The 23,739-nt window shown below is 47.7% G+C and overlaps 1 protein-coding gene across 1 annotated transcript in view; it reads right to left on the bottom strand.

Annotated features, from left to right (window-relative positions):
* Positions 1-1,076: 1,076 nt before the first annotated feature.
* The window catches only part of ADCY8 (adenylate cyclase 8 (brain)), a 227,901-nt gene continuing 205,238 nt past the window's right edge, over positions 1,077-23,739 (bottom strand). The window contains 5 exon segments of the mRNA XM_010844318.1: positions 1,077-1,639; positions 3,604-3,718; positions 5,341-5,433; positions 8,885-9,031; positions 20,669-20,827. Coding sequence (XP_010842620.1) covers positions 1,152-1,639; positions 3,604-3,718; positions 5,341-5,433; positions 8,885-9,031; positions 20,669-20,827 — 1,002 coding nt within the window. The 3' untranslated portion in view covers positions 1,077-1,151.

Genomic DNA, 23,739 nt, shown 5'->3' with positions numbered 1-23,739 from the left:
CTTTTTTTTTTTTGGCCACAGCATGTGGGATCTTAGTTCCCCGACCAGGGTTCAGACCTGTGTCCCCTGCATTGGAAAAGCAGTGTCTTAACCTCTGGACTGCCAGGGAAGTCCATGATCTTCAATTCTTCATCACAATTGTCCTACATAATTTTTTTCTCATTGCCTCTACCCCTCTCTGAAAGCAGTGTTTCATGCTTAGTCATGTCTGATTCTTCTCGACCCCAGGGACTGTAGCCCACTAGGCTCCTCTGTCCATGGGTTTCTCCAGGCAAGAATACTGGAGTGGGCTGCCATTTCCTACTCCAGAGGATCTTCCCAACCCAGAGATCAAACTTGGCATCTCTTGCGTTTCCTGCATTGGCAGGTGGGTTCTTTACCACTAGTGCCACCAGGAGGGCTTCCCTGATAGTTCAGTTGGTAAAGAATCTGCCTGCAATGCAGGAGGTCCTGGTTCGATTCCTTTGTTGGGAAGATCCACTGGAGAAGAGATAGGCTGCCCACTCCAGTATTCTTGGGCTTCCCTGGTGGCTCAGCTGGTAAAGAATCTGCCTACAATGCAGGAGACTTGGGTTTGATCCCTGGATTGGGAAGATCCCCTGGGGAAGGGAAAGGCTACCCACTCCAGTATTCTGGCCTGGAGAATTCCATGGACTGTACAGTCCATGGCGTCACAAAGAGTCCGACATGACTGAGCAGCTTTCACTTTCACCTCACTTTCACTTTTCAGTGCCACCAGGGAAGCCCCTAAATACTCTGAAAGCAGAGTATTATGTATTGGTTTATAGGAATATTATCCATTAAAATTATCATGTGCCAGGCACTATGACAGGCGCTGTATAAGCAGCAGCTCTTTATGCGGATCCCACTATACTGAGTCTCTGTTTACAGGTCTCTCTTTTCACAGTCCATTGTGAGCCTCTGAAGGTCAGGACAAGGTCTTACTTATATTCACTTTGCAATAAACCATGTATGTAAGAGACGACGAAGAAATGTCTGTGACGGGAGAGAAACTCAGATCGTGTCCTCGATCTAGAGCATCCAGAGACCAACGAAACCATCCTTGTTCTAAAAAAAATTAAACCTTTTTATTAGCATATTTATTTTATATATAAAAGAAATACAAAAAAAGAAACACAAAGAAAATGCGTTTATGGCAACTCGGACTTGTCGGCGCCTTCGGCTGGGGCTCCCGGCTCGGGCCCGCTGGGTGTCAGCAAAGTCCGCCGGTTGTAGTGGCTCTTGATAATGCCCGTGTTGTTGTTCTCGTTCAGCAGCTGCTTCTGCCTCTGCCTGTTGAGAGACTGGACGAGGCCCAGGACGACCGCGGCCAAGGAGTACTGCCCGGGCAGTCTCCTGGGGGGCAGGATGAAGGGGTTGGGCTGGACTCTTCCCAGGAGAAAGTACGTTTTGATTTTCCCTTCCTGTTCGCTGATGCCCTTCACATAGATCTCCCCTCGGTAGTCAAAGGCAAAGCCCTGGTCCTTCAGGATGAGGTAGGTCTCCTCCGGGACCTGGATCCTGCCGCTGACCCCTGTGCTGTCCATCCGACTCGCCAGGTTCACGGTTTTGCCCCAAATGTCGTACTGTGGTTTCTTAGCGCCGATGACACCGGCTACCACTGAGCCGTGGCTGATGCCTGTGAGGGAAGCAAAGGAGCAAGAGATGAGAGAAGGGGGAAGTCTCGGAGGGAGCTGCCTCCGCCCGGGAGCGTGTGTGTGCTCAGCCATGTCCGACCCTGCGACCCCATGGACTGTAGCCCACCAGGCTCCTCTGTCCATGGGATACTCCAGGCAAGAATACTGGAGTGGGTTGCCATGCCCTCCTCAAGGGGATCTTCCTGACCCAGGATCAAACCCACATCTTCTGTGGCTCCTTCATTGGGAGGCAGAGTCTTTACCACTGGGCCACCTATTTTTATCTCATCTTACTACTATGAGGTAACAATATAAAACCCAGTTTATACAGGATAAAGCTGACTCTCAGAGAGTTTTGTTTTTGTTTTCTAATTTCGGGACACACCTCGAGGCATTTGGAATCTTAGTTCCCTGACAGGGGATTGAACCTGTGCCCCCTGCAGTGGAAGTATGGAGTCTTATCCACTGGACCACCAGAGCAGGGCAGTCTCAGAGGATTAAAAAGACTTGCCCAAGTCATAGAGCTGGTTACAGCAGACCCGAAACACAAACTGAGGTGCCCAATCCCATTGGGAACATAATTTTCCAAATTCTAAACTATGCCTCCAGGGTAAAGTACAGGTTGGCCTTAATCTCAGCAACATCTCCTGAAATTACAGAGCCTTTGCTCAGGGTTATAGTTCTTTTTATTTCTGGTTCGATCATGTATTCAGTGATTTCAGAAAGGACGTGTAGGGCCCTTGAAAGATGTGGAAACAAGCGCTGAACATCCCATCCATCGATCAAAACATAAAATATCACTGCTTTATTCCAGTGAACAAAGGGAGTCCTTGGATCTGACAAGTCAGGCATGGCTATTACTCGACCTTTTATACTTGAAAGCTACTAAAGCAGAACCAAGAAAGTAAAATGGCACACCAGCCAGAGGGTATCTCAGACACGAGGACTGTAAGAACATTTGTTTTTAGATTGCACACTGGCCCCCAGAAGGTCACTGATCTCAGTAAGGAAATCCTGGAGCAGCTGCTGGAGGACCATTTGGCTGTGCGATTTGAGGCTAGCTGCTCCCCTTCTCTGGGCCTGAGTTTACCCATCTATACAGTGTGAATGGGACTAAGCAGGGGCTTTCAGATTGGGCTTCCCAGATGGCTCAGATAGTAAACCTGCCTGCAATGCAGGAGACCCAGGTTTGATCCCTGGGTTGGGAAGATCCCCTGGAGAAGGGCATGGCAACCCACTCCAGTATTCTTGCCTGGAGAATCCCATGGACAGAGGAGCCTGGTGGGCTACAGTCCATGGGGCGCAAAGAGTCGGACACAACTGAGAGACTAACATGTTCACTTTTAGGCTGTGCTTTAGGAGCACCCGCCCACCCCCCGCTGCCCCCCAGGCTTAGTAGAGATGCTGAAAACATTAACAAGTTATACAAATGGTAAATGACTATTATCACATCACTGTGAGTATTGTGTTGTTGTTTTGCACAACGGTGTCCCAAAGCCCAAAAGATGCTGGGCTGTGTGGCTGAGTGAAGAACTCTAATGCTATCTGCCTGTCCCTGGCTCAGTTCAGCATCTGACATCCTCAGGAACAGAATCCTGGCTTTTGGCTCAAGGCAAATACCCAGAAGAACCACAGGGCAACGCGTTGACCCCTAGCATCAGGTGAGATAGAGGGAAATGATTGACAGTCAGCTTTCTCTCTACCCAAGGCCTTGCATGGGTGGGATTCCAGATAAGCTGGAGGAAGGAGGAGCTGTGGTCTATCATATTCTTGGTATTTCTGCACACAGGCCAGAATCCTTCCCCTGCTTCCAGCATCTTGAGCAAGAAGCAGCCATGGGCCTGTCCTTGGCCAGGTCACACTGGTTCTGCTGTATTCTTGCGGGAAAAAGTGCCTCTGGCTTGGTGCCCAGGGCATAGGAGGGCTCAATGGAGTGAGGCCAGCCAGCCTTCCAGCTGCTACTCACCAATCCGGAGCTCGAAATTGTTGAAGGAATGCTTGTTGATCTCCTGGATGCTTTCAGTCAGGGCGAGGGAGAAGTCGGCCAGGGCGCACAAATGCCCCCACTTATCCTCGCATTGCTGCAGCAAACACGAGAGAAGATGTCATTGAAGGGGCAAACAGGATCATCTCTGCTGCAGGGGTCTGGTCTGTGTCCTAACCTAACTCCACCCACACCCCCCTTCAAGGGAAGTACAGGTTGTGAGCTGCGCAGTCATCAGTGTCCAGAATCACAGGGTGCCAGGAGATTTGCTCTAGAGAGTGTCGTATGTGTGACTCTCAGATTCCATTCCCTACCCTTAGCCTTGTCTGTTCAGGCTGATGCTGCTCACAGGTGTGTGTGTGTGTGTGTGTGTGTGTACCCGCCTATGTTCATATGTATGATATTTCCAATCTAGGAGCCGTGTTTCTCTCCTTTAAGCACTCACATAGACATTTGCTTTCTGAGCCTCAGTTTCCTCTTCTCTAGAGTGGGGATAAACAAGTTGGCCTGCTCACCTCCTGGGGACCGAATGACAGTGTATATGTGAAAGAAATTCTGCATCTCTCTAGAGCAGAGGTTTGCAGTCAGAAAAGGGCCAGATAGCAAGTATTTTAGGTTTTGTGGGCCATGTGGTCTTTGTCATAGCTACCCAACACTGCCATTTTGGCCAGAAAGGAGCCACAGACAAAATAGAAATGAATGCGTGTGGCTATGTTCCAATAAAACTTTATCTATGAACACAGGTGGTGGGCTGGATTTGGCCTGGAGGATGTCTCTGGGGATCCCTGCAGTAGACTGAGGCACACACGTACCCAGTGACCATCAAGGGTTTCTTCTTGGGTAGTCTTGCAACACTTCTAGGTTTTTAGTTGGAAAGTGAGCAAAGACGGATGATAAGGGATGAGGATTCCTGTCCCTGGTAGTTCACGTCCATATCCAGAAAGCATTTACTGAGGACCTACCAGGGGCAGGGCTTTGTGCGGGGAGCATGACTCTATCCCAGGTAAATTCACCCACTGACCTTGGGGGGTAGATGTTGGTTTTCCCACTTAACACTAGTGCCTGGCACACAATCACCTCTCAAAAGAGTGAAACTATTAATACTGGAGCCTGGGAGCCACGACTACTGAGCCCACGTGCCCTAGAGCCCGAGCTCCACAAGAAGAAAAGCCACCGTAATGAGAAGCCCCCACCCGCACAAGGAGAGAAAGCCCGCGTGCTGCAGCGAAGACCCACACAAGGAGAGAAAGCCCGCGTGCTGCAGCGAAGACCCAGTGCAGCCAAAAAACAAATTCCTAAAAAATGTTTTAAAGTCTGACTTGCAATTTTTAAACACTGGAGCTATTATTATCATTACTTTTGGAGGAGAAAACAAAAATTAGAGGAAGAAAACAGGCTAGGATCAGGGGTTTAGCAACACCTGCAACTGAGTCATAATCGGTATTTCTTGGTCCTGATTTTGCACATCAAGTGAACAGTGAGTCTCAGAGTGAAGCCTAAAGGCTTCTCAACCATAAAGAAGCATCGTTTCACCCGGTGGATCCTGCTTACATGGGGAACAAATACATCACACACCTGGAAGGTCCACTTATCAGAGTTTCTCCCTACCAGTCACCAAGTCTCCTGGCGCGGACAGCCCACCACTCTCCCACCTTCAGCGACATGACCACAGTGAGGTCCCTGCCGGAGGGTGTGGTCGAGTCCAGAGCATTCCTTTACCTGCTTTTCAGGTGACAGGCCTGACACGGCCATGTAGGTACTACCAATGGTCTTAATCTTTTCAATGTCTTGAAACCGGTCTTCACCAAGCAGCTGAAACAGACCCAGACAACAGTGTCAGTCCTGGTCCCTGTGCTTCCAGCAGCCTGGGGCTCCTGGAAACAGACCCCTGGCGCACCGTGGGGACCACCTCGGGCTGGGTTAGCATCCTTGGGGTAACCACTTTCCTCTCTCGGAATCAAACATCCAGGCCATCAACATATGTTTATTGATCACATGCTAAGTGTTAGGTGCCCAGATGGGTGTGACCAGATACTCTAAGGACTAGATCAGTTCCAATGAGTCTCTGAAAGAAACAAATCTATCTTATTAGATTTAAGAATAAAGGGCAAATATTCCAAAATTGATCAACACCTCCTTTTGGCTTTACTGTCAGCATGTATTTAAAATCTTAGCACTTCCTGTCGGCACCTGGTCTAAGGCACCATTAGTCTGTACCTGGTTTGTTACTGCTGTTTAGTTGCCAAGTCATATGCGACCCCAGGGACTGTAGCCCATCAGGCTCCTCTGTCCATGGGATTCTCCAGGCAAGGATACTGGAGTGGGTTGCCATGCCCTCCTCCAGGGGATCTTCCTGACCCAGGGATCAAACCCGTGTCTCCTGCACTGCAGGTGGATTCTTTACCACTGAGCCACCAGGGAAACCCTTATACTTGGTTACTGTATTGCAGTAACTTCACTTCTTGAGCTAAAGTTAAGTCACTATTCTGAGATCCTGCAAACTGTGCCCAGGGCAGAAAGTAGCTGGAGCGGTGTCTGTTCTCAGCCCCGTTTAATGTCTGACGTTTATCCTCAGATGCCACTGAGCAGGCTTGGTCTCTTAGCAGCCTTTTGACTATTAATATTTTAGCTCGGAGATTTTGGCATGTTTTTGGTTGCCCACCTCCCTCCCTCTGCCTCCTTACAATTGCATTTCCCCAGATTCCTGCAGGAGCGGGAGCTTCCTTCCTCTCTTCTCTTAGGAACTACTTGCATGCATGCCTGCTAAGTTGCTTCAGTCGTGTCCAACTCTTTGTGACCCAATGTACTGTAACCCGCCAGGTTCCTCTCTCCCTGGGATTCTCCAGGCAAGAATACTGGAGTGGGTTGCCATACCCTCCTCCAGGGGATCTTCCTGATCCAGGGATTGAACCCGTGTCTCTTATGTCTCCTGCATTGGTAGGCGGGTTCTTTACCACTAGAGCCACCTGAGAAACCCTCGGAACCATTTGGCTTAAGGCCAATTTCTGGTCCAGGCGTCCCCTCTTCAGAAGTTGATTAGGAGGCTTCGCTGCTTCATTTTCATTTCATATCCACTATGCAGCTAAGAGTATCGGGAGCCACAATGGGGTTCCTTATCAGTGCCTTTATCAGTTCTCTGTGAGGAGCACCGAGCTGTGAGGAACTCTTCAGCCTTTGATGAGGCAGAGGCTGGGGATGAGAAGTCCTGCCATTGGGTTATCACAAACCCAGTCCTGGAGCGTGTGCTCCAGGTAACATTCCGCATTCCTCTGAGCCAGGTTCCTGTGGCAATTACATCAGCAAGAAGAGCAACCCAGTTACTGAAGGGTTATCTGGCTGGAGCTCAATCAAGGCAGAATCTAGAGGGTCTCTTTGGACCCAAGAAAGAAGGCAATCTGACTTGCACTGTTGGTAATAACGGTAAAATATTATCTTTAGTTTTAGGATCCCCAAGGTTCACATTTCTCTCTAGGAGATGAGGCTGGTCTCTCCAATGTGTATCTTCACTGCTTTCTATATCCTTTAGATAACAATATATTATCTTCTTCATCCAAGCAGAGTCTATATGCAATCTGACAAATCTCCAAACTTTCCAATTACTGTTATAAACACCATGTACTTTGTCCACCTATCTACTGCACTTCATTTTTGTTGCCTTGCAGAAGTTCATTATATATTTGTCACATTAATAATTTCTTGTTATAGCCTATAGGCTATAACACAAATAAATAAGTTATTCCGTGAAAAAAAAATTCCAGATGATCCAAGGACCCATGCAAGGAAGGCTGATGGTGCCTGATGGTTGGCAAGCCAGGGAGTCTTATTTTTCCTTCCTGTTGACTACATTCTCTTCTTTCTTCCTTCTCCTCTGTGGCTTCTCTTCTTCCTCACCTTTCCCCCTCTTCTTTTTCTTCCACTCTCTCATCTCAGCTTCTCCTCTTTCTTCTCTTTCACCTTCTCTTCAAATCTCCTTCTTCCTCCTGCTGCTCCTGAGCTAAAACCCCTTAGAAGGACCAATTCCTTCTCTTAGTCTTTCCAGCTTTCCTCCTCAATCCTCCATCTCTACCAACAAAGATGCTGTCTTCCACCTCTGTTTATTGGGAAGACCGGCAAAGAGGAGCCACCAAGGGATTTTAGGCTTCAAAGGAACGTGATGAAATACTCTTGCTTTTGGTGGTTGCTGATAGTCAGATGCATCTGTGTGAATGATAAGGTGACTGTAGTCATTCAGATGAGAAACAATATGGCCTAAAGCAGGACAAGGGCCACTTTGCTGGTGAGATGGTGCAGGGCGTATCCAAGCTATTAAGAAGCAGGACTGCACAGGACATTCTAGATGGATGGTGGGGATTAAGGGAGAGAGCTTTGTTTAGGGGTATGGGGTAGATGCTGTTGATACCAGCTCAGCTCTCTTATGGGCTCATTCTCCTGAGTACTCTCAGGGCTGGCTGCTAACAGTGCACTATTACACCAATTTTGGGGAATAGCCCTGAGAGCCCTCTTCTTGGCAATGCCTGGAAGATCACACACCCCCACTGGGGTGGCCCATGGCCAATGGCTGACCTAGACAGGTGGACAAAACCCTTGCCTCAAGGTGGACCTTAATTTAAAGCCCTGAGCTCCCTGGGGGATCAGGCTGAGGAGGCTGGACTTCAGCTAAACCCACAATTTTGCTTGGCTTCTTCCCTGACATCTTTTCAATTACTCAGAAACTTCCCATCTCGGATTTAGGCATGTGGATGGACATGGATGTCCTACATCAAGCTGGGGGGTGGCAAGGAGGAAAAGACCCCCTCCTGCAAAGCCCATTAATGTAAATAAAGTGCAGCATGAGTGTTTCCTCCATTCCTGGAAACTGGAAGAAGAAAGTACCATCTGGGGTGTGTTTATATTTTGTGGAGGTCTGTGATCAAATGCTAATTGATGGTTTTATCTTTGGCAGTTTGAGCAGATGGGGAAACGGCCCCGTCTCTGTGATGTCAGGGCCTTGTAGTGCTGGCCTCCAGTCAAGTCCTGGTTTTGCCGTTTGCTGGTCGCATGACACTGGATTAAATTCCTAGCCTCACTGAAGCTCACATTCCTGGTCCTCCAGGAGAAACAACCGCCTTTATCTCATGTGATAATGAAATTAGCTGACACATGTCTGTGCCTATAACGCAGTCTGGAATTCTGTAAGTGCAGACATTGGTTACGAGGAACAGCACAATGCTACGACAGCAAGGATGCTTATTTGCGACTGTAATTTTCTGAGGCTCCCATTTACCTCATCGAAGTCAGCAATGATCTCATTCAGTAGGCGGAGGCACTCCACTCCTTGGTTGTTCATTTCGGTCTGAGAGTAAAAGTCTGCAAACCCCGGGATGGAGGCAAACATCACCCCGACGGCGTCATAGGATTGAGAATACAGCTCCTGGACAGAGAGACACACAGAAGGAAGCAGAAACAGTCCTCAGAGGTGAAGTTCTGCGGTGATGCTCCCTATGTATGCGCACCTGCAGCCATGCACAGGTGCCCAGAGAGGACAGAGAGCGGGACCCTGACACCATCTCACCACAGCATTGTCACCAAGAGGGCTGGGACCATTGAAAACTCATGGTCAATTTCGCTGACTTGAGCTTAACTGAAGCCTAAAAATGGACATAAAATGAGTATGATGATATAATATGCCATGTAAATGGGCATGAATGACAAATGCTTACTAAAAAAACTGATTTTAATGATTAAACATTCACAATCTTCTTTTTTTTTTTTTTTTTGCTTTTTGTGTTGAATTTGTTTCCAAAACATTTTAATGTTATTCTAAGACCAATTGATAATTTTAAATGGCAAAGCTATGGCTGATTCATGTTGACGTATGGCAAAGAGCTAGCACAATATTGTAATTACCTTCCAATTAAAATAAATTTTAAAAAATAAATAATTTTTGCATGCTATGGTAAAAATACATTGTACTAATAGCCTGTATGAGGATTAAAAAAAAAAAAACTATGATGAGAAAAAGAAAATTTGTAAATCCATGGTCTCCAGCCTCAGCTGGGCCCAGATTTCTGCCTGCACCTCACTTTGCCCTTGGTCAGCTTCCTTTACTGCTATTCTCAGTGGCCCTTCTCAGCTCTAATTGCTCTCCTTACCTTTACTCTCCACTTGATTCTTCTCAGTAGATGGTCTTATCTGATATGCTATTGAAAACACTGAGGCTCTCACTTTCCTTACTCATACAATCATCTCTTTCATTGTATTTTCATCTCTTCGGCTTCAGCTCCAGACAATGCATCTTCCCTTCTCCTGCTGAATATCACTGCTTCTTCCTCATCTCTGGATCCCCCTCTCACTTCTTCAGCTTCGTCCTCCTATAGTGATCCCTTCTTTTTTCTTCTTTCTTTCTCCTCTCCCCCTCCACTTTCTCTAAGTGCCTCCGATAAGAAAAACTGCAAGGTGCTCTGGACACTGAAGACACTTGTAACTAACCATCTCCACCCTAACTTCTCAAACTAGCTGCCTCTAGTGCCTATGTCCATTCGCATGAAATGAATCTAGGGAAGGTCAGATTGCCAGCCAAAATGAGCACATCACTATACCAATCTCTGTCCAAGGCTTCCTGGGCATCCCTGGGAACTGGTGTGATGATCACACCCAAGTTCATAGGTCTCTTGACTTCTCTGTGCTAGTTATATCACATCTATTTTCCTTGTGTCTGGCCCCTTCAAGGATTTTTTTTCAGGGGGGTGGGGGGAGCTTATCTACTATCTTCGATGTTGGTGATTGTTGTTACGGTTCTGTCCTTGACCCCCTACAGGGTTCACAGTTTCCATACTCACCTGGGCCATCTTGTTCACTCTCAACCTTTCACCAACATTCGCGTGTGAGTCTCTAGAATCCCATATCCAAGTCAGTTCTCCTTGGGCTTCAGGCTTCTCTGTTTCATGCTGGGTCGCCTTCACACTCCTCAAATTATAAGTGCTGCACCTGACTGCATGTCCTCCCTACCTACACCTGCTCCTGTTTCTTCATCCTCTGACTTGGTTGGTGGCACCAGCATGGACAAGTCGTCAAAGTTAGAGACCCTCAGAGTCATCCTTGACCTTTTCTTCCCATCATATTCAGATCCAATAAATTGCCAAGTCCAGGTGGGTTTCTTTTTGCCTCCAACATATTTTTTCTAATCCTCTCACTATTCCTTTCTATAGAAAGGAAAACAGGTCCTTCCTGTTTTCCTCCTTGACTATTTTTTAACACTTTTTTTTAAAGATTTTTTTTTAATACGGTCCGAGCTATAAGGTGTTGTTTGTTTGTTTTGCCTGCACTGTTCGGCATGTGGGACCTTAGTTCCCTGACCAGGGATTGAACCCACAACTTCTGCAATGGAAGGCAAAGTCTTAACCATTGGACCACTGTGGAAGTCCCTTCCTTGACTGTTAATTAAAATGAGAACCTCCTCCTGGGTCCAGAACTGGTCTTATCTCATTCAAAGCCATCTTCCATATGGCAACCAGAGTGATATTTCAAAGATACAATACTGACCATGCCCTTCCCATTCTTAAAACCCTCCAACTGCCCTCAGGACAAAGTTGAAACACAGGAGCATGACCTATATTCACATATTCCTGCCCTCGCCTCCGCCTATCTCTTCCGCTTCATGGGCTGCAGTTCCCTGTGTTGGACCTTGTGTTCCAGAAACAGCGAAGCATCTGTACTCCTGTATGCCCACGACAGCGGATGCAGTAGGCGCCTGGCCCGCATTCTCTCTTCCCAGGTTCTGCAGTCAGCCAGCCCTTGAGTTTCTTTGCATGGAGTTTTTCTCTGGCCACTAGAGGGCACTCTGCCCATGTGAGCTGTAGGCTAAAATCTCCAGGAAACTAATGCCCGCCCCCTCCACTCCCTGCCCCCAGCAAGAAGCTGCTCTTAACAGATTCCGGATGGAGTCCTCCTCGCCCTCACCATTTGGGCCGCAGAACGTTGAGGCGCGCTTTCTAGGCCACTTCCCAGGTTCTCCGGTGAGATTCAGCTCCAGCCACCCACAGAGCTAACCAGGCTGACAACGCCTCAAGATTGGATTCCGGTCCTTTCCCTACCTTCCTTCTTCCTCTCCCGTCTACCTGGGTGGGTTTCCTGGGACAACCTCCAAGCAAGATACTTACTTGCACGCGAACCCTTGTCTTAAGGAATGCTTCTGGAAGAAGCCAAAGACACATCCTCTTCAATGCTTTCATTTTTACTGTCTGTCCTTTGATAGAATATGTCCTTCCTTCCCTGCAATGAGCCTCCCTAACCAGGCTAACTCTAGTTTTCTGCCTTCACTACCCACCTAGGTATCATATCTTCCTGCAAAACTTCCCGGATTCACCGATAGGGGTGGGAGGCTGACTCAGGCCGCGCGGGCACCCGGGTCACTATACACCGGAGTCCTTGCCTTGTGCATCGTCTTAATGTCCCTCTCTTCCTTTACCTGTGGACTCCGCAAGGGCAGGGACTCCACGCCATTCATCTCAACGTGTTCAAATCATCCAGTTAGTAGTTTTTGGATGCCTGCAATGTCATACATGCCCTATACAGGGTCTAAAGTGAAAGTGAAGTCGCTCAGTTGTGTCTGACTCTTTGCGGCCCCATGGACTGTACCAGGCTCCTCCGTCCATGGGATTTTTCCAAGCAAGAATACTGGAGTGGATTGCCATTTCCTTCTCCAGGAGATCTTCCCAATCTCCAGGAGTCACTTCAGTCGTGTCCGACTCTGTGCGACCCCATAGACAGCAGCCCACCAGGCTCCCCCGTCCCTGGGATTCTCCAGGCAAGAACACTGGAGTGGGTTGCCTGTGTAGGAAATGTTAAAGCTTTACAAAGCACTTCCGGATAGAATCCGATGCTTTAATTCTTGCACTAGTCCTGTGAGAAGTAGGTACAATTTTTATACCCATTATACAGATAAGGAAAATGAGACATGGATGACTTAAGACATTGGGATCATGCAGCTGGCAGCAGAAGAGCCAGAGTTAAAGACGTCCAGGGTCTTTCCCACTCAGCACACCTGAACTTGCCTTCTCTACCTTTTACGCCCTTGGTCTGAGAAAGAGGTTGTCCCTGATTCATGATCAGTTGACTTGAGCTTTCAGAGTGGGTACATCTGAATGGATGGTTTTGCTAACCTTCGTTCAAAAGTGCAGAGGTGGTTGGTGACCAGCTGGATTGGGTTGGATTGGGGGGCAGTGCAGATGGTAGCCAAGTTGCATAGCCATGGTACACAGCTTTCTGAGGCTGGGTCATTCACCTTGGCCTTGAACAATGGAGCGATACCAGCGGAGAAGCCTGACTGCTTTATGGGTCGGAGAACCTGCATAAGCAAACCTACGGAACCGCATCCTCTGAATGGCTGCGATTCGGAGAGAAAGAAAATCTCTGTTTGCTCAATTACCTGTTGCATTAGTTTGCTCAAGCTGCTGTAACAAAGTGCTACAGCCCCAGTGGCTTAAACTACAGAAGTTTACCTTCTCACAGTGCTGGAGGCTAGAAGCTTAAGGTCAAGGTGTTGGCTGGGTTGGTTCATTCTGAGGCTGCTCTCCATTGGCTTACAGATGGCTTCTTCTCCCGGGGTCTTCACAAGAGGTCTGTTACATGTGTGTCTGTGCCCTAATTTCCTCCTCTTATAAAGATACCAGGCACAGTAGATGAGAACCCTACCCTCTCCCTTTAAAGACCCCATCTCCAAACACAGTCACATTCTGTGATCCTAGCGGGTAGCAAGGGGTTCTGCACTACTGGGCTGGCCAAGGGGAAGGACAGAACTTCTTTGTCTTGGGCACAAACAGGTCCCAGAGGAAATAAGACAGACTGAGGGACTCATGAACCGTTAGCACAGCAGTCCAATGACTCTGGTCTCCCCAGTCACGTCCACTAGGGCGGGTAAGATGGGCTAGGTGATGATGAGGCCCCCTCCGTAGCACTGCCCCAGAGGGTGGAAGGTGTCACAGGAAGCTCTTTCCTCAGTGGGCCAAGTTGGGAACACGTGAAGAGAGGAGACGATGAGCCTACAGATGTAGTCCTGTGGCCTCGGCCAGGGAGACCAGTTCCCCGCTTCAGGTCCCTCGGGGGTAGAGGAGACGCTCATGTCTGCTCTGCTGCTGCCCTGGCTTCCCCGAGATGCTCTGTGTGACATCCTTGATCCTCTGCTCCACGGTCGGCAGTGGCTGCCTTCTCCCGGTGGCCTGGCTCCTGTCAAGATGCCCTCTCCTAGCGCTGCAACTCTCGATGGTCCCAGGAACTGCTTTATCCGTTAACCCTTCGGGCCTGGGATGGTACCAGTTCCCAAGACTATTGACCCTATGAGGCTTTACCCACTTCTTTGTCCCTGTGGCTTCAACTAGGGACGCAACAGAAAAGAAAGGGCACATTGAAACTAAGATAATTCAAGGAGGGTAATTTACAAAGGGCTTCCCAGGTGAATAGTAAACAACCCTCCTACCAATGCAGGAGATGTGGGTTCAACCCCTGGGTTGGGAAAATCCCCTGGAGGTGGGCATGGCAACCCACTCCAGTAATCTTGCCTGGAGAATCCCATGGACAGAGGAGCCTGGTGGGCTATAGTCCAGGGGGTCGCAAAGAGTCAAACGTGACTTAGCGATTAAAGGACAACAATTTACAAAGGGCTTAACTAGGAAGATGAGGGTCAAGTACAAGGTTCCCCTAAGAAATCCCTCACGAAAACAGGGCTCATGGCAGTCAAGCTGTGGCAGTTGAGCTGCCATCCTCCTGGGCTCAAAGGGATGAGAAGAGCCAGAGACAAGGATGTTGATTTGACATCGGAGGCAGCCCAGCAGTGGCCTTGGGAGGAGCTGTGGGGGACGTAGGCAGCCTCAGATGGATCCCAAGGGAGGGAACCAAAGGAATAATAATATACTGACCTCATTCTCCTTCCCCGGCTCCTGGATCTCCGGCCCAGCGTCCCCAGTTGATTACCCTCAGCTGGGTGTCACAGGGCTTGCGAGGTCACTGCCATGACCCATGCAGGTTGCCCCCTCCCTTTCCAAGCGAACAGGGAGAAGGGGATGGGGTGTTTGGAGGGGCTCATGGGAGAGCTCCAGACCCCTGCCCACACCTGTCCACACCTTTAGAGACATCCTGTCACTTGACTCGCTCCAATCGACTGCGCTGAGTGTGCCATCTGTTTCTTTCTATTTTGAGTTCTGAAAAGATAAAAACACTGTACACTGCAGAGGGATTGATGAGTACAGAAAGCCCATTATTGTTTCACTGTCACCCTCCTCTGGCTGGATGTATAGGTTTGGGCTTTGCAGAGGATTCGAGCGCCTGCATGCTCCACCCTCTGCCCCTTACCCGGAAGCCAAAATGAAGATTTTGCCCAGGGAACCAGGTCTGGTTTTTCACTGGCCCAGGCCTGTCTGATTCAAAGCCCTGCGTGTCTTATACTAAGTGAAGTCACCTCTCTGCAGGGGAGAAACAGTGTCTGATACCTCCTGGCCTTGTATGTACCCTCAGGTCTCAGCTTAAATGCTATGTGCTCAGAGAGGACTTCCAGGACCCTCCAGTGTAAACGCCCCCTTTTCACACGTGCTTTTCTCTTACTGGGGGATACCGAGGTGGCTCAGTGGTAAAGAATCTCCCTGCCAATTTAGGAGACGCGGGTTTGATTTCTGGGGTGGGAGATCCCCTGGAGGAAGAAACGGCAGCCTACTCCAGTATTCTTGCCTGGACAATCCCATGGACAGAGGGGCTTGGCAGGCTATAGTCCAGGGGATTGCAAAGGGTCAGACATTACTTAGTGACTAAACAACAACAACAACAATTCTCTAACTCAGATTCGTCCACCCTCATAGAACATTAACACTAATATATAACTATGTTACATATTCATTCGTTTTAATGTCTGTTTTCCCAGAAAAACTCGTGCCTCATATCAGGCAGGACTTTGTCTTCTTTGTTTGAACCCCAGGATCTAGAATAACATGTGGCACATGGATGACCCTCAAGAAATCCTTGGGGAATGAATGACGGAGTGAATAGGTGGGAGGTGGGGCTGGGAGTGGAAGAAAGTAATCATGACTCATATTTTCAGAATTAACAACAGCAAGAATCAGAGGGCTTGTAAAATGTGCCAGGCACCACTTAAGCCCTTTATGCATAATAACTCATGCAAATGTTGTAACGTAAAGTTGGGGGATACTGTTACTGTGGAGATGCGGATAATGAGCTCTAGAGAGGTTGGGCATTATTCATGGTCACAGAGTCGTGAGAGGAGGAGCCAGGACTGAAGTTCAGGCATCAGATTTTCAAATATACCAAACGGCTCTTCTATGCTGAGCCCCACTTACAGCCGGCCACACTGGGCACTTCATGCGTTCTTCTTACCCAATTTAATTCTCACACTAGTTCAGCAAGGTTGGTATTATTTCCTCCTCAGCTGGATGACAGAATGGATTCAGAGAGGTTGCATAAGCTGCCCTGGGTCACACAGCTAGCTCGGGGCAGAGGCGGCATTTGTGCGGCACGGGCTGTCTGGCACCTGAGACAACTGCCCTTGTCACTGTCCTTTCAGAAGTTCTAACAGAGCCGGGATGAGCGAGCAGGTTTCCTGGGACTCAGTGAGCGCCTGCCTGACACTGCTGACCCAGCCCAGCTGGCCTGATCGGCAAGAGAGTCCCTGCCTGCGTGCTCAGTGCTATTCTAAGCCGAAAGTCAAGCAGAATAGCAGAAGCTGCCAGGACCTCTGCGTGGGTGACACAGCTGGAACAGACTCGGACAGGATGTTCCCAAGGGCAAGGCTCTGTCAACTGCCCTAGGCTTGGGTGGCTTGCGTCATTCCTTGTCACTGCTCCCCTGTCTCTGCCACTCACAGCCTAACAGCAAAGTGCAGGAGAAAAAGCACAGCATTTGGCTTGGAGGTTGCGCACACCTGGGCTTGAATTCCAGCTCACTACACACTAGCTGTGACCTTGGCGAATTCCTTTACTTCTCTGAGCCTCAGTTTCTTCATCGATGAAATGGGGAGAATCATTCTTATTGCCTTGTTGCCCATATCTGTGAGCACTGCCCTTGCCTCTGAAAGCTGGGACCCAAAGTCACAAATGTCCCCAAGCAGATATTCACAGGTTTGTATCACAGTCAGATTTGTAGCAAGAGAAGGAGCTAAAAATGCCTCTTATGGAAACAGAGCATGAAATCGGGAATTCTTGCAGGCTATAGCTGTCCTGTCTCTGTCACCCCTTCGCATGTTACACCACTCTGCCTGTGTCTCCTGCACACACACACATGCCCACGGACACACACACACACACACACATACACACCAAGTTCTTCCACACATACGTTCATATTTCCAGACATGCATCCCAATCTTTCCAGATACCTACACAATATAAATCATGCCACATAGACATCTTCTATAACCATCACACACACGTACACACTCCCTCATCTTGACAAACTCCTGGGGCACCACGGCAGCAGCACACTAAGGGATAACACGGCACAGATGGAAGAAATCCGAGAGGCTGGAGCAGAGTCGTGGCTTTGCTGAAGTCAACAGAGGCACACCATGGACCTCTCTGAGCCCCAGTTTCTTCATCACTACTGTGGGGGTCACAGAACCCTCCTCTTCAGGTTGTGAATAGAATGAAAGATCATTTTCATCAATTGCCTGTCTCAGTACCTGGCACACAGAAGGAGTTCAGTAAATGATACGGCATCATAATGTGAAGTCCTCCAGGCAAAGCGAAAACTTTCTCTGTTTAAGCCTAGCCAAGTGCAAACTGTTTAAATATTTATAAAACCACAAATGAACTTGACAAGACTTTCTATTGAGAATGTCTTACCCATGTGATGACGGCTGAGCCTGACCTTTATTTTGCTCAGTGGGGGTTTGGCTCGAATAATCGCTGATGACCTGGTGTCTGGGCATCTCTGGTTGCTTTCCTTTCTTTCAGGATGAAGTCAGCCAGTGCATTCTTGTTCTTCCCCACTGGTTCCAAATACTTCCTTGTTTTGGTGTCTTGATTGACAGGTGGCTTTCCTTTCATTTCTTTGTGGGTCTTCCCTCCGAGGGCTCCAGCGTTCCATCTGTTCCTTCCGGTGGTCTCGGTTGATGCTCAGCGACATTTCACTTTCTTGGCTTCCTCAAGAAGCTCTTGCAACAAAGTCCCTGACCTTAGGGAGCTCTAAGGAAACCAGGCTTGAACCCAATTCCAGAGAACTCCATCTGTTGAGGGTGTTTGGTGCCTTAATCTGCATCCAACAGACTCTCAAGGGCATGAGTTCATCAAGAGCTGATTATTCAAGCAGCAGATGACTCATGCTCTTGGTTTCTCTCCCACTGGCCTTTTGCAGAGGCTCGGATGGGAAATGGACCTTGTAGGTCTCTCCTAACTCTATCCTAAGGCAGGGGTCACAACCCCAAATGTTTTCAGAGGTCCAGCAGGTAACATAAGTGTCAGGGTAGAGATGGATAAATTGGAGAGTCCATTCCATGTCTAAAGGCATCGAATCTACCAATTAAAACAAAAAAGCAAAACAACCAACTGACCACTGTCCCAGCCCACTGGCTTGCTGGTCAGATTTGTCTCAGAATCAGCCAGTCTGTGATCTTTGTTCTATGAGTTTTTCATCCCCTGTTTGACTCAGTTTGAAACTCTCTAGTGGAAGGGTTGTCTTGGTCCAGTCTCCCAGACAACTGCCCTTGCCTTTGTAGTGTCCTTGGCAAGGACTTTCTCCTCGCCACTTAAAAAGTTTCAGCAAAGGAACTCACCATTCTAGTTCATCCACAAACCTTTAATGAGCAAGACCATAGGGTAAGGGCACCAGGGCCCAAGGATCGGTGGTGCCCAAGGCTGATGTTGTCCCTGCTCCTGTGGGTCTCTCAGCCTGATGGCTGCATCACCATAGGGCTCTACATAGTGCTGAATACAGAGATATCTCCTGAGGGTGTCCAGGGCCCTGGGTCTGCCCTCTGGAGTCTCACAGAGCAAGGTCAGTCCCTCTCATGTGATAATCCTTCAGGTCTTTAAAGGCATCTTTTATTTCTCTCTTGAGTTACTTTTTTCTAGGTGGTTAGAGGGTGAACCAAATGGCTTGATTTTTTTTTTTTTCCATTTCTTACCTTTCACATCCACTCCATTATCAAGTCCTGTTGATTCTAATCTGTAAAGGTACCTGGGATTCATCTACTTCTATCTCACTGTGACATCTTAGGCTCCCTATCAGACCCTTTCCTGGGCTATTTTAGGCTCTCCTAACTAGTTTCTGGTTTTGTGACTCTCTTATCCACACTCTATTAGCATTTGGTCAGATTAGGTAACACACTTTCCAAAGGCTCATACAGCACTCAAAAGGGTGCTCCGAACCCTACCATACTCCATAAGACCCAACTACCAGGCCCTGGTCCCGGATCTTCTCACGTCACTCATCACTCTTCATCCTTGGAATGGGAAGTGTTCCAAATTCATGTCCCCCGCACAACCTGGGCTTCTCATGTGGCTTATCTGGTAAAGAACCTGCCTGCAGTGTGGGAGACGTAGGTTCGATCCCTGGGTTGGGAAGATCCCCTGGAGAAGGGAAAGGCTACCCACTCTAGTTATTCTGGCCTGGAGAATTCCAGGGACTGTATAGTCCATGGGGTTGCAAAGAGTCAGACATGACTGAGAGACTTTCCCTTTCCCTTTCTTTCTTTCCACAGCCTCAGAATGAGCCCTTATTTGGAAACGAGGTCTTTGCAAATGTGACTAAGCTAAGATGAGGTCATACTGGAGAGATAGAGTCCTAAATCTAACGACTGGTATCCTCATATGAAAAGAGGACACATGCCCTTACAAGGAGGGGGAAGGTCATGTGACTAAGGCAGAGATTAGACTGATGCAGCCACAAGCCAAGGAGTGCTTGAGGCCACCAGAAGCTGGAAGAGGAGGAAGAATTCTTCCTAGAGACTTCAGAGAGGGCATGGTCATGTTACTGCACTGATTTCAGATTTCTGGCTGCCAGAACTGTGACAGAATACATTTCGTTGCTTTAAGTCATGCAGTATTTATTATAACAGCCTTGGGGAACCGAGACAATCCCCTAGCCCAGCCTTCCTGTTCCATGGGCACCCCAAGCTCATCCTTACCTTGTCCCTGCTTGTGCTGTTCTCTCTTTCCTGAACTGTCCTGCCTCCTCCCCAGTCTCTCAGGATGACTTGGGCCTTCCTATCACTCAGCCGCAGGTCAGGTGTGGGCATCTGCCCTTGCCAGCTGCTACTAGCAGGTAACATTGCCCACCCATCAGCACAGCGCCGTCACAGTGTGCTTCTGTACTGGGCTGCTGCCTCTCTGTCCCCACTTGAATATAAGCTACATGATGGCAAGCCCGTGTCTAGACAATCCCCCAGAAGCGTCCCAGGGTCTTTTAGATGTTTATTGCACAGTCTGTGCCTGAGAAATGTTTTTTGAGTGTTTGTTGTGACTCAGACAACAGGAAGGTTTAGTTTGCTTTGCTCAAACAAGGCTGCCCTTTTGTAGTCAATGGCTAAGGCTTACTTCACTTGCTGTAGTATCTTCAGGCTTCATCCATGTTGCAGCATGTGTCAGAATCTACTTCCTTCCAAAGACTGAACAACATTCCACTATATGTATTCACACAACATTCCACTCTACGTACAGACCCCGTTTCCCTTGTCCATTTACCTTTTGATGGAGTCTTGGATGATCCCCAAATTCTGCTATTATAAATAATGTTGCTATGAATGTGAATGTGCAGCTGTCTCCTTGTAACCCTACTTTCAATCCTGTTGGTTACACAACCCCAAAGTGGAATTGTTGGATTTCTATATATGTATATACACACACCTATGTAAAACTTTAAAATCCCAACTCAGTCTTGCACTAGTGAACTTATTACATGCATCTTACAGATGAGGTACCAGAAGCTGGGGAGGCCACACGCATGTCTCAGAGTGCTGGGCAGTGGGCCTGGTCTCCATGCTCAGGGGCCCTCCGAGCACTTGGGATCAGTGTGTCCACCGCAGCCCTCCCACGGCTGCCTGTCCTCGGGGGCCGGACGAGCCTGGGCTCACCTCATTGTCCCGGTCCTTCTCCAGGAAGTGGCGGGCCACGTGGCTGGGCAGGATGTTCCGCAGCATGTTCTCATTGTGCTCCCTCAGCTCCTTCATCTCGTTGATCTCCTCTTTGGCCTGGACTCGCCACAGGAAGTCCAGGCGGGCTGTGTACTCCAGCTGCGGTTCAGGGGACAGAAGGGAAGGAACGGGTTCAGACACGTTTGTGGGAGGTGGACAGGGTTTCTCCGGAACCCTCCGCAGATGAAACAGAGCCCAAGCTGAACGTTTTGGGAGGCCTTTTGCCTGACACCAGGAGATCAGAAGATGAGCAGATTTTACAGGGCTGTGTACCTCCCTTTCCTGGCACTGGGGCACCTAGGATTTTGTCACTGTTTCTTTCCTCCACTGTGCGCTGCAGGTGCTTTGAGGTCAGGGTTCTTTCCCGGTTCAATATCACATCCTTACCATACAGCAACGTTCCTGGCACAGGGCTGGTGTTCCATTAATATTTCTTGACCCAAGAAATAAATTACAGTAGTAAAACCAGCTAACACGTAGGCTGTGCTCATTAGATGGTGCCAGGAACTTTCCTAAGGAATATACATGTATTAATACCTTTAATGGAGAAGGCAATGGCACCCACTCCAGTACTCTTGCCTGGAGAATCCCAGGGACGGGGGAGCCTGGTGGGCTGCCGTCTCTGGGGTCGCACAGAGTCGGACATGACTGAAGCGACTTAGCAGCAGCAGCAGCAGCAGGTATTTAATACCTATTAGTTCCCTCTTCTCCTAAAATCCTGTTTGGTTTTTAATTTTTAAAAATTGTTACTCTTTCTTAAAAACTTTATCTTTTGTGTTGGGGTACAGCTGATTAACACTGTTTTGATAGTTTCAGGTGAACAGCAAAGGGACTCTGCCATACATTTACATGTATCCACGCTTCCCCAACTTCTCTCCCATCGTAGCATTTCTTTTCATTGGAAAGAGGACAGTGTCCTTTCTAAAAAATCTAACAAACCATATTTATGAGGGCTTTTGGTAATGTCATTATTTCAAGTCTTTAACTGTTGAAATGAACAATATGTTGCACCGTTAAACACATGGTTAGATGCCCTGAATTCAAGGGCTTAAAAAAATTCAGCTAGTTCTTTTCTTTGTCTTATGTGCAAGTCTCAGTGGATGTCAAAAATATGAAAAGGCAGAGGTGCAAGGTTATTCTTTCAGCAGAATTTCTAATAGCAAAAGCTGGAAACAATCCAAGTGCTCATTTTGGTTGAATAAACTTATATACAGCTATAAAAAGAAACGAAGACTATTTCTCTATATGTACTTTGATGGGTTGGTATCTAAGGAGGAGAAATACACGCACAGTTTGCCATTACCGATCTAAGGAAAGGGGTATCTATATATCTCTCTCTTTCCACATATATATATATTTCTTTATTTATTAAAAGTTGAAGTGCAAAAAATTAAAAAATCATTACAATGAGATGAGGAAGATGGGGTGAAGGAATAGGGATACATTTAAACTTTTAAAATTGTATCTTGTTTTATAAACCTGACTTTTGAATCATGGAAATATTTTACTTAATTATGAAACTGGATGGAATTTTTAAAAGCTCAAACTATATAAAATTTTTTAAAATGACAAAAAAAAAGCTCAAAAAAACAAACAAACAAACCTACAGGTATAACCACACAGAGAGGAATTATTCCAAATGTCTTTTAACACAATAATTTGCAGGCACGTTCATAGAGAGAAATATTCTAAGGCTAAAAAGAGCTCAACAAGAATCTTCAAAGTGTTTACAACAATCACCTGGTAGGTGGTGGTATCTGTGGTATTATTGTGGTTTTGGAAAAGACTCTTGAGAGTCCCTTGGATTGCAAAGAGATCAAACCAGTCAAGTACTAAAGGAAATTCCTGAATATTCATTGGGAAGACTGATGCTGAAGCTGAAGCTCCAATACTTTGGCCACCTGATGCAAAGAACTGACTCATCAGAAACGATCCTGATGCTGGGAAAGATTGAAGGCAGGAGGAGAAGGGAACAAAAGAGGATAAGATGGCTGGATGGCATCACCAACTCGACGGACATGAGTTTGAGCAAGCTCTGGGGGTTGGTGATGGACAGGGAAGCCTAGTGTGCTGCAGTCCATGGGGTCACAAAGAGTTGGACACGACAGCAACCGAACTGAACTGATTGTATCTGAGGGGCTTCCTTGGTGGCTCAGACAGTAAGGAACCTGCCTGCAATGTGGGAGACCTGGGTTCAGTCTCTGAGTTGGGAAGATTCCCTGGAGAAGGGAATGGCTACCCACTCCAGTATTCTTGCCTGGAGAATTCCACAGACAGAGGAGTCTGGTGGGCCACAGTCCATGAGGTCACAAAGAGTTGGACATGACTGAGCACCTAATACTTTCATTTGCATTGTATCTGAGTTGCAAGATAAAGCAAATGAATAATCCTTTTCAACTTTTTGTATTCTGATTTCCCTTCCCAAACCATTTAGGAACTGGCTACATGAAAACAGTACCAAGAGTTTATGTGCCCTCAAAATTCATATTTTGAAATCTTAACCCTCAAAGTGATAGTATTCGGAGGTGGGGCCTTTGGGAGGTGTTTAGGTCATGAGGTTGGAACCTTCATGAATGAGATTAAGGTCTATAAAAGAGATCCCAGAGATGTCCCTGTGCCTTCTGCCATGTGAGGATGTAGTGAGAAGCCTATGAACCAGGATGTGGGCCCTCCTCACAGACACTGAATCTGCCAGCATCTTGGTCTTGGACTTCCTGTCCTCCACTGGGAGAAATAAATTTCTGAGTTTATAAAAGGAAAAAGAAAAGAGTACCAAAGGAACTAACAAACATTGTTTATACGTTTTGTGCCAGGCTCTTAACACAGAATGATAATTAACACAGGCTGAGTCCTTGTCTTGAACTGGGCACTGTACTTAGCATTTCAAACATACTGAAAGTCTTTTAATCACACCATGGCTCAACAAAGCAGGTACTTTTTTATGCCCGCTTTATAGCTAAGGAAACGGAGGCACAGGAAGGTAAAGTCAGGTGCCCAAGGTTTCACAAATA

The sequence above is a fragment of the Bison bison genome, unplaced genomic scaffold (assembly GCF_000754665.1).
Source record: "Bison bison bison isolate TAMUID 2011002044 unplaced genomic scaffold, Bison_UMD1.0 scf7180017864199, whole genome shotgun sequence".
Lineage (NCBI taxonomy): Eukaryota > Metazoa > Chordata > Mammalia > Artiodactyla > Bovidae > Bison > Bison bison.
The sequence above is the reverse complement of the archived record's forward strand: the minus strand, read 5'-3'. Positions and strand labels throughout refer to the sequence as shown.